This window comes from Cervus canadensis, chromosome 27 (assembly GCF_019320065.1).
Source record: "Cervus canadensis isolate Bull #8, Minnesota chromosome 27, ASM1932006v1, whole genome shotgun sequence".
NCBI classification, from domain to species: Eukaryota; Metazoa; Chordata; class Mammalia; order Artiodactyla; family Cervidae; genus Cervus; species Cervus canadensis.
In genome coordinates this window covers 1,742,583-1,753,274 of record NC_057412.1, presented here as the reverse complement: position 1 = coordinate 1,753,274, position 10,692 = coordinate 1,742,583, and the positions used below count along the sequence as shown (strand labels likewise).

At 51.4% G+C, this 10,692-nt stretch overlaps 1 protein-coding gene across 1 annotated transcript; it reads left to right on the top strand.

The window, feature by feature from the left end:
• The first annotated feature begins 6,470 nt into the window (after positions 1-6,470).
• Positions 6,471-8,649, top strand: OLIG1 (oligodendrocyte transcription factor 1). Its single transcript, XM_043448869.1, has one exon. It carries the CDS (start codon positions 6,577-6,579, stop codon positions 7,378-7,380), a length of 804 nt encoding a protein of 267 aa, XP_043304804.1. The 5' UTR covers positions 6,471-6,576; the 3' UTR covers positions 7,381-8,649.
• The last annotated feature ends 2,043 nt before the right edge of the window (positions 8,650-10,692 follow it).

The window sequence follows — 10,692 nt, the reverse complement described above, 5'->3', positions numbered from 1 at the left end:
CTCATTTCTTTTCTTTTCGTTTAACTTTTCCCACAGAGAAGACAGCGGGGGACAAATTTGGACTTAAAAATAATTTTGAAGTAGCAAACTTTATTAAAATCGAGTTCATTTATCAAAAATAAAATAGAATAAACCTTCTTACAGTATGTGTAAAACACACCCGTTACATTTGATGATCCATTTTTATTGGAGTATGGGTGACTTATAACATTATGTTACTTCCTGCTGTACAGCGAAGTGATTCAGCTATAGATCTCCGATGTTTGAACCACAGCAGAGACCCCGCACTGTCGCCTGCACCCCTCCTCCCTGGGAGGGGGACACTTGTGACCGTCACGGGGCGTTCAAGAACATCGTATGTGACCAGTGACACTGTATGGGTTTCCCTGGTGGCTCAGTCGGTAAAGAATCTGCCTGCAATGCAGGAGACCGGGTTGGATCCCTGGGTTGGGAAGACTCCCTGGAGAAGGGAATGGCAACCCGCTCCAGTATTCTGGCCTGGAGAATCCCATGGAGAGGGGAACCTGGCAGGGTACAGTCCATGTAGTTGCAAAGAGTCAGACATGATTGAGCAATTAACACACACACACACACACACACACACGGCACACATTAACAATGTATCGGGTGATAACAACTGGATCAACTTGCACTCCCTTTTGAAAATGAACAAAATGCCTATTCTTTCTTATTTTCCCAGTAGGAATCTTTATTTAATCTGAACTGTTGCTAAGCATGACTTAGAGTCTATCGAGATGGTCCCCAACTGAGAGGTGTTCAAATGTGCCCAGGGATCTCTGCTCCATCAAGAAAATCTGCCAAAGGTAAGCTGCCTCCTCCCTGTCTTCTCTCTCTGCTCCTCTCCTCTGTCCAGAAAGAAGCTTGGTGCCCCCCGTTTCTGCGGCTCCTTCCCTATCTCCTGTGTTCCAGGCAGAGCTCTGCATGGACAGGATGGGGAGGCTGATAACAGGGCAGAGATGTGCTGGTTATGTCTCATATGGCCACAGTGTACACCTCAACACCTCTTGGGTAATGGAAGCTTTCCAGAGAACTCTGCCCTTTGTAGAAGAATGCAGCACTTTAAAGTGAACCCTGTTCCCATTACAAGTTAAGCTCCAGCCGCTTTCAACAGCACGTTTCAGCAAAGATGACTTTTTACACTTAGCTAGCCTTCTTCGAGAAGGCACTCTCTCCAGGGAAGTCAGGGGGACTTTGCAGCCTGTCTGTGCTTACAGAGGGGGTGGCTGGTACCACACACGCATTGAGGCTTTGGGGTCCCATCGTCTGCCACTGCAAAAACTTCAGCTTCTCCACCCAAAGCAAGGGTGGGAGGCAGGTTTGGGGGAACAGTCTTAAGTTTCTACACAAGAAAAAGGAAGCGTGCCACACATCACACATATCTCCTTGGGCTGAAAGGAGTCACACACACACACACACACACACACACACCCTCTAGGCAAAGACAAGAGTGGTTGTTATGGCGGATGCGAGCTGCTCCCCAAGCACGTCCTGAATGTGGGAGGCTGCAGCAGCTGGCCCCCTGGAGCCGGCCCACAGCGCTCCTGCCAGGGGCTGCGATGGCCTGCTGGCCGTTGCCAGCTGTCGCACTCTGCATGCCGCTGGAGCTCTGCTCCAGCAGAGGGGCGTCCAAGTGACCAGCTTCAACAAGCGCCAAGTCCGGTGCCCACGCTGGGCCCGCACGGCCACCCGGAGCCCTCTCCCACGGCTCGGGTGAGAGCACTTTAGTATACACTGACCCGCAGGTCCTACTGACGGTGTCCTGGACCAGAGAAGGGAGCCCTCCGTCCTCAGGACAGAGATCTGGGGAGGTTCAGGGCTCCAGCAGTCATGTATGTATGTGAGAGCTGGACCATAAAGAAGGCTGAGGGCTGAAGAATTGATGCTTTTGAATTGTGGTCCTGAAGAAGACCCTTGAGAATCCCTTGGACTGCAAGGAGATCAAACCAGTCCATCCTAAAGGAAATCAACCCTGAATATTTATTGGAAGGACTGATGCTGAAGTGGAAGCTCCAATATTTTGGCCACCTGCTGTGAAAAGCTGACTCATTGGAAAAGACCCTGATGCTGGGAAAGACTGAGGGCAGGAGGAAAGGGAGACGACAGAAGATGAGATGGTTGGATGGCATCACCAACTCAATGGATATGAGTTTGAGTAAACTCTGGGAGATGGCGAAGGACAGAGGAGCCTGGCGTGCTGCGGTCCATGGAGTCGTAGAGCCGGACACAACTCAGCAACTGACAAAAAAAGGTGGGGGGCCGCTAAAGAGAACCATCAGGGACACCTCCAGGAAAGAGGGGTCCTTTGCGGGAAAGAGCAATGTGTGTGCTTCCGTCTCTGATCCCTGGGCACCCCTGCCTGTGGAGGGGGATTTTTTAAGCCACTGTCCTACGTTGAACTTCCCTGGTGGTTCAGATGGTAAAGCGTCTATCTACAATGCAGGAGACCCGGGTTCGATCCCTGGGTCAGGAAGATCCCCTGGAGAAGGACATGGTAACCCACTCCAATATTCTTGCCTGGAAAATCCCATGGATGGAGGAGCCTGGTAGGCTACAGTCCATGGGGTCGCAAAGAGTTGGACATGACTGAGCAATTTCACTTTCACTTTCCTAGGTTGAGCTTGACTTTCTCATTCACTTCCTCTTTCTGCTGGCAGGGAAAAGCCCCAGGGTCCTCACCTAGGATGTGGGCAGAGGAAGAAGCCAGAGGGTCCTCAGCTACAGGACAGCAGGGTCCTCAGGGTGAGGGCAAGCTTTGCCAGAGGAGGCCAGTGCCAGGTTCATGCAGGTGGGATCCCGGGAGCCCTCTCTTCTAGGACATGCCCGAACCCATCAACTCCCCCATACTGGCTTGGCCCAGGCTGTCTCCTCCATCCTTTCACCCCATCCCGAACCCTCCTCATTGTGGCCCCCTCCCCAGCTTCCTGGAGGCCTGGTTCAGCTGGAGGGAATTCTGGAAGCTGGTCACTGCTGGGGCAGCTCTGCCTGTCTTGTCTGAAGGCAAATCCTCAACCCCAGAAACTGATCATCCTCTGGGAACCTCAGTTTCACCATCCACAGCAGGGATTTTAAAAGTGCTCAGCTCCTAGGGTTCCCCTGAGAGTCAAATGCAAGTGTCTGTTAAAATACTTTGGGAAACAGGATGCCTTAGCATAAGGGCGAATGATTACACTCACACTTACCTGCTTGAAGGGTCTTGGTAGGATCCCCCAGCACACTGAGGAACTCACTTAGGGAGAGAGGAAGAGGCCTCAGCAGGAAGGATCTGAGTCCCCTGCAGAATTGTATGGACAAGAAGGAGAGAGATCAAGGAAATCACCTTGAAAGTTTCAAGCATGTCAGTCCAGTTCAGTTCAGTTGCTCCGTCATGTCCAACTCTTTGCGACCCCATGGACTGCAGCATGCCAGGCCTCCCTGTCCAGCACCAACTCCCGGAGTTTACTTTCAAGGTGGTTTCCTTGATCTCTCTCCTTCTTGTCCATACAATTCTGCAGGGGACTCAGATCCTTCCTGAGGCCTCTTCCTCTCTCCCTAAGTGAGTCCGTCAAGTGTGATAGGGGATCCTACCAAGACCCTTGCCTCTCTATGAAATCTAGGGGAAACTCTTGGATTAAACCTCCATTGGGAGTTCACACATTTCAAGGAGGAACCTGTGAGCTAGTGGAGATTTCAAACCAATACTCAGACACCCCCAGGACACACTGTCGTTGCAAAGCTCTGGGAAGATAAAGAAATGAACAAGTGGTTCCCACCCTCAAAACAACCAGAAGTAAGTGCAAAGATAACCTCCACATAACACAATCCAGGCTACAGGGGAAAGCCACCAATGGTTTGCCAAGAGTGATGAGGGGAAGAAGATGAGATATCACCAAGACTTTGAGAAGAAAGTAAACTGGAGCTGAACCCAAAGCCTGGGCAGGATGTTATAGCAAAACTGGAGGTCAGACTCTTGAGAGTCCCTTGTTCTGCAAGGAGATCCAACCAGTCCATCCTAAAGGAAATCAGTCCTGAATATTCATTGGAAGGACTGATGCTGACACTGAAGCTCCAATACATTGGCCACCTGATGTGAAGAACTAACTCATTGGAAAAGACCCTGATGCTTGGAAAGATTGAAGGCAGGAAGAGAAGGGGACAACAGAGGATGAGATGGTTGGATGGCATCACTGACTCGACAGACATTAGTTTGAGTAAGCTCTGGGAGCTGGTGATAGACAGGGAAGTCTGGTGTGCTGCAGTCCATGGGATTGCAAAGAGTCAAACACAACTGAGCAACTGAACTGTGCTGAACTGGAGGTCAGAAGCAAAGATTAAAGTGGGATATTGGGGCTGACACGTACACTACTGATACTATGTACAAAAGAGAACTGGTGGGAACATACTGTATAGTGCAGGGCACTTTACTTCAGGCACTGCTGTGACCTCAGTGGGAGGGAAACCCAAAAGGAAGGGGATATGTGTACGGCTGATTCATTTTGCTCTACAGCAGAAACTAACACGACATTGTAGAGTAACTCTACTGTGATAGAAATTAACAACAATAAAAAAGCTCAGAGTGAGCCTACGGGGAGAATGTTAATGGAAGAAAACGGAACAAAACAGCCCCGAAATCAGCAGGCACGGCCAATGGACCACAAGAGCTGAAATCAGTCCCTGCAATGACAGGTCCTTCAACAGCATCCTTCTTCTTACATGAAAGGGGACCACGGTGGAGAAACTCATTTCCCTGAAGTTAGCATCAACATCAGTGCTATCCAGTAGAACTCTCTGTGATGATGAAATGTTCTCTGGATTGTCCAACAGATGGCCATGACAGCCACTTGAAGCAATGCTAGTGCAACCAAGCAACTAAATTCTAGCTTGATCTTATTTTAGTAAATTAAATTGTAACAAGCACAGGTGCTAGCGACTACCATAGTGGATGGTGGAGGTTCAGGTATCAAAAGGCACTCAGCTACTCTCTGTGTGATGATGACACGCTGCAGTAGTATGCCCTGGTGCTGGGGTAGAGAGCACCCACAGCCACCAAGCGATGCTCTTTCATTTAGGGAAGAGAAAGGTTCAGTTCCACCCTCAACAGATACAAGTGTGTGGCTGAGTTGCTGTTTTGCTATTTTGGCTGTTTATTATTTTTTTTTCTTTCTGATAAAAGGCAGATTTCTGTGTTTTTGTTTAACCAAGAGTCGAGTCACTGATAAAGTGAATACATGTCCCTTTGGGGGAGGAAAGAAGCTCCTTAGTCCCTAAAGACCTTTTAATCAGAAAGAGAAGAGAGAAGGAGGCTGGAAGTAAATATTCTAATGCTACTGATCCTTGAGCCCAGAAATTTGGTCCTCAAAGCCTTGAAGAAAATCACATATTTATAAAAAACCTGTTTCAACCATTCTTATAGCAGCATTATTTGCAATGGCCAAAAACATGGAAGCAACGGAAATGTCCATCTACAGAGAACTGGATAAAACGTGGTGTATACATACAATGGACTGTTACCCAGCCTTAAAAAGAAACGAAACCCTGATACTAAAGCTGGGATGAACAGTGAAGACATTATACTACAGGAAACAAGCATCATTAGAAGATAAAAACGGTGTGATCCCCAGTAGGAGGTACCTAGAGTAGTCGGATTCATAGAGGAATAATGGTTGCCAGGAGTTTCGGGGAGGATGGGGGACTGCTTAGTAAATATAGAGTTCCAGCTTTTAAAGACGAAGAGTTCTGCGGAGTGGATGTCCAACAATGTGCCTGCACGCAACTGTACGCTTACACTTGGTTAAGACGCTAAATTAGAGGTTATATGTATTGACCACAATTTAAAACAAACCTTTGTGTATCCTGAATATTCATTGGAAGGACCGATGAGGAAGCTGCAGCTCCAATACTTTGGCCACCTGATGCAAAGACCGACTCATTAGAAAAGCTCCTGATGCTGGGAAAGATGGAAGGTCAGAGGAGAAGGGGACGACAGTGGACGAGATGTTGGGATGGCATCATTGACTCAACGGACATGAGTTTGAGCAAGCTCCGGGAGTTGGTGATGGACAGGGAGGCCTGGCGTGCAAGAGTCGGACACGACTGAGCGACTGAACAATATGCTACGTCTACAAAAAAGGAGAGACAGGAGGGCAGAGGAGCTTCAGTCTCACCATCCCACCACCAGTCCTCCGAGAGCCCCGCTCCACCCGAAAAGGCGCGTCCCTGCCTCCCTCCATCCCGCGGCGGGGGCGGGGGCAGTGGGGTAGGGGGTGGAGTGTCGTGTGATTCTCCACCGTGCGCTCACAATAATCTCCTTAAGCCGCGCCAGCGGTACCTCGGCGCCCGCCCTCGGGGAGCGGGCGGCCAATGAGCACGCGCCGGAGCCGGACCTCGCGCCCGCATTGGCTGCGCCCGGCAGCCCGCGACCCCGCAGGTTCCCAAGCCGGGTTTAAAGCGGTCGCGCGCGGGCTCCTGCTTCGCCATCAGCTCCCCCGCGCGCAGGTCTGCGGGGCGGGGCGGCCTGCCGAAAGGCCCACCCTGGGGCGTTCCTGAAGGGCGCCTCGGCCGCCCCCGCCGTTCCCCCAGATGTATTATGCGGTTTCCCAGGCGCGCGTGAACGCGGCCCCCGCGACTATGCTGCGGCCGCCGAGGCCGGGAGACGTGCCGGTCGGGGCCTCCTTGTACGAGTTGGTGGGCTACCGGCAGCCGCCCTCCTCGTCCTCCTCTTCTTCGTCCCCGACGGGGGCTGCGCTCCTCCCCAAGGCGGCGCGCGAGAAGCCGGAGGCGCCCGTCGACACGCCGGGCACGGGAGCCGGGACTGGGGCGCACGCGGGCGGCGGGCCCCGGGCGGATGCCAAAGAGGAGCAGCAACAGCAGCTGCGGCGCAAGATCAACAGCAGAGAGCGGAAGCGGATGCACGACCTGAACCTGGCCATGGACGCGCTGCGCGAGGTCATCCTGCCCTACTCGGCGGCGCACTGCCAGGGCGCGCCGGGCCGCAAGCTCTCCAAGATCGCCACGCTGCTGCTCGCCCGCAACTACATCCTGCTGCTGGGGAGCTCGCTGCAGGAGCTGCGCCGCGCGCTCGGCGAGGGCGCAGGGCCCGCCGCGCCGCGCCTGCTCCTGGCTGGCCTGCCGCTGCTCGCCGCCGCGCCGGGCTCGGTGCTGCTGGCGCCCGGCGCCGTGGGGCCGCCCGACGCGCTGCGCCCGGCCAAGTACCTGTCTCTGGCGCTCGAGGAGCCGCCGTGCGGCCAGTTCGCGCTCCCCGGCGGCGGTCCGGGCGGCGGCGCGGGCGGCCCTGGCCTCTGCACCTGCGCCGTCTGCAAGTTCCCGCACCTGGTCCCGGCCGGCCTGGGCCTGGCCGCTGTGCCGGCGCAGTTCTCCAAGTGAGGGCCGGCTCGGGCGCCACCTCGGCCCGGCCTCCCGCCGCCCAAGCCGGGCAGAGCCAGGAGGGCACTGCGGACCTCCTCGCCCAGAGACAGGGACTGCTGGGCGTCCCCTTTCGCGCCCCCATTCCGGGGAAATTAAAGTGACCCGAGCGGATGTTCGACAGAACGTCGGGGCACTTTGGGGTCTTGGGTGGCTTCCAGCTGCTTTGCGCTCACGTGCGCGCTCTCACCGTCTTCCCGCGCCCGTGTCTCCCGGTTCCTGGAGTCGTGCGTTTCTCAAGGGCGATGCGGACTTTACGGCGCCGGGCTAGCCCGGGTGCGGCGGTGGGCCGACACCTGCAGAGCCAGGGAACCAAGGGGCTATTCTCGGAGGGCGGGGGGCTGCAGGTAGACTTGGAGGTGTTTCCTTCTTCTCGGCCAGAGGTCACAGGCGCCCTTGTTCACCAGCAGCCAGTCCCGGTTAGAGGAGGCTGGCCGACCCCCAGGAAGCCGAGAAAGACCACGCCGTCAGTGCAGACGGCTTCGCGCATAGCAGACGGACAGACAGACCCTCGGCGGCCAGACGGTTGGCATCGCGGTGCCGCGGGAGGGCCGGTGACAATTCCCGGGTCGATGAGTGTGCTGGATTGGAAAACCCGCTTTCATACCCCGACTATGAGAGTGCAGTTTTTTCAGAATCGCAGAGCGGGTGTTTGGTCGCGATGATGCACTCTTAAATCTGAAATCTTCTGAGAAGGGCGGTTTGGACCTCGAGATTCCTCCTTTTGTCTCCCCTTCCCGCAGGGGCAGCGTAGGCAACTTTTGAGCTTGCTTGAAAACAACCACCTTTCCTCCGCAGACCGGCTTCCGGGCGTACTAAAAGAAAATAGGTAACAATGCGTTTCGCGGTTGCCGGCTTGGCAGAAGGCACGATCTCTAATTAACGTTCTGCCTCGTTAAACACGGAGGGGGACCAGGGACCCTGCTGTGGTGGCCACGGCTGGGTGGCGTTTTCTGCGCGGTCCCTTCGCGTTCGGGGGGGTCTTGGACCAGCGCGTGGGCCAGATCTTCTGGCCACTTCGGGATGGAAAAACTACGTTGATTTGTTACAGGCGTTAGCAAATTTCTTCATCCAACATGACTTCATGATCTTTCAGCAGCTTGCTTTGGATTTTAAGGTTTCGGGGTTGTTGATAGTTGCCGAATTTAACTGGCATTTTATTTTTTTCCCCCTCTAACTTTGTTTCCCTGCGCTGTGAAGAATCAACAAAATAAACATGTAAGGGCCTTACATTTTTTGTCTGATTTGTTAATAAAAAAGTCCCCGTGCCTGATGGATTGAGAACCTCAGAATGAAGGGTAATAAATAATTAAATGCCTCCGGTCAAAAGGTTTAAACCTAACTTCCTGATATGTAAAAACTAATCCGATGAAGTCAACTCTAGGCCAAGTTGAGAGGCATCTGAAGGGGCAGGCAGGTAAATGGGTGGATGAGAAGAGAGGGAGGAATTCTGGGAATCAGTTCTTAGCCAAACTTGGTGGGCGTGGGTCTTTTCACACTACAACTTCAGCCTCTGAAAAATGGGTTATGAAATGTATTTATGATAAACTTACTTTACATCTCATCATCTTTCTCAGAAATCTACCATTTCTGTCTTAGTGGACAGAAACTCAAAGCTGTGAGCTTTCCCCCCATCATTTCAATCAGGTTGGAGTTGTTTCCTAGGAAATTGTGACCTTGGAAATAATTTTATTCTAACAGGTGAAGAAAGCTCTTCTGTCTGAAGATGTGATAAAGAAATTGGAATGTGAACTCGCTCACATGTAGTATTTAAATATTCATAGTTACTAATGAAATCCAACCATATTTAAAGGTAGGGGACTGTAGGGATGAAGTAGTGTCCCCTTTAACCTGCAGGAAATTAAAGAAAGGCCAGAGAAGGTGATTTACTCAATTTTATTCACACTGGCTAGTCTGAAGCATGTATACATTTAGGAAAAATAAGCATTCACTTTGGGAACACAGAAGGGGTTGGTGGGAGGGTGTACCAGAAGGATGGAATTTTCTTCCCTACCATCCTCTCTAAGTGTCTGTTTACTCAGGGAGGATGGGCAAGAGAGGATGTGAGGGAAAGTAGCTCTATGGTTCCAATCCATTCGGGAAAGAATTTCTCATTCCTCCCGACTCTGCAACCAGAAAAGTCACAGGCTTCTATTATAACTAAATTTGAATTGTCACCTTCTGTGTATTTAATGGCTGTCTTTGCTTACTTTGCATCTTGACGATGGACAGAAAGAAAATGAACAACTAAATCAAAACTAAATCAGGTCCCCCTCCCTAAAAAAATATTTCTAGGATATTAGAAATAAACAGTTCCTCCCATCGTCCCAACTATATCACCTAGATGCTATCCTCACTTTGAAACCATCTCTAAGAGAAGCAGAGAGCCACAGGGCAGAAAGGGGTGTGTGGTCTCCCTCCTGTCTCTACTTATAAATTGAAGCTTTATAGGGAAAGATAAGAAAGATAACACTACATGTGATTTTTTATTTATCAGAAAATCAAACCCTATCATGGTTTCCAGAGCCAAAGATTGTGAATGAATTTCACAAGGATAAGCGGGGCTGTTTTGAATACCATCAAATTATTTATCTGCCTGCATGTAGCATCTTAGTGCGCCAAGGAAGATTAACAGACTCACTTTTAAAAATGTATTTATTTTTTAATTGAAGGATAATTGCTTTACAGAATTTTGTTGGTTTCTGCCAGACATCAACATGAATCAGCCACAAGTATACATAGGTCAATCCTAAAGGAAATCAGTCCTGAATATTCATTGGAAGGACAAATGCTGAAGCTGAAGCTCCAATACTCTGGCCACCTGACGCAAAGAACTGGCTCCTTAAAAAAGACCCTGATGCTGGGAAAGATTGAAGGCAGGAGGCGAAAGGGATGACAGAGGATGATATGGTTGGATGGCATCACCGACTGGATGGACATGAGTTTGAGCAAAGTCCGGGAGTTGGTGATGGACAGGGAGGCCTGGTGTGCTGCAGTCCATGGGGTTGCAAAGAGTCAGAACCCACTGAACTGAATTGACTGATACACATGTCCCCTCCCCTTGAGCCTCCCTCCCATCTCCCTCCCCATCCTACCCCCCTAGGTTGATACAGAGCCCCTGTTTGAGTTCCCCGAGTCATGCAGCAAATTCCTATTGGCTATCTATTTTACATACAATAATGTAACTTTCCATGTTACTTTCTCCATATATCTCACCTCCCTGCCCGCTTCCCTCACCCACCATGTCCATAAGTCTGTTCTCTATGTCTGTGT

Excerpts from the sequence above, each read along its gene's own strand:
- OLIG1 (XM_043448869.1), top strand. The coding sequence starts at position 6,577 with ATGTATTATGCGGTTTCCCAGGCGCGCGTGAACGCGGCCCCCGCGACT.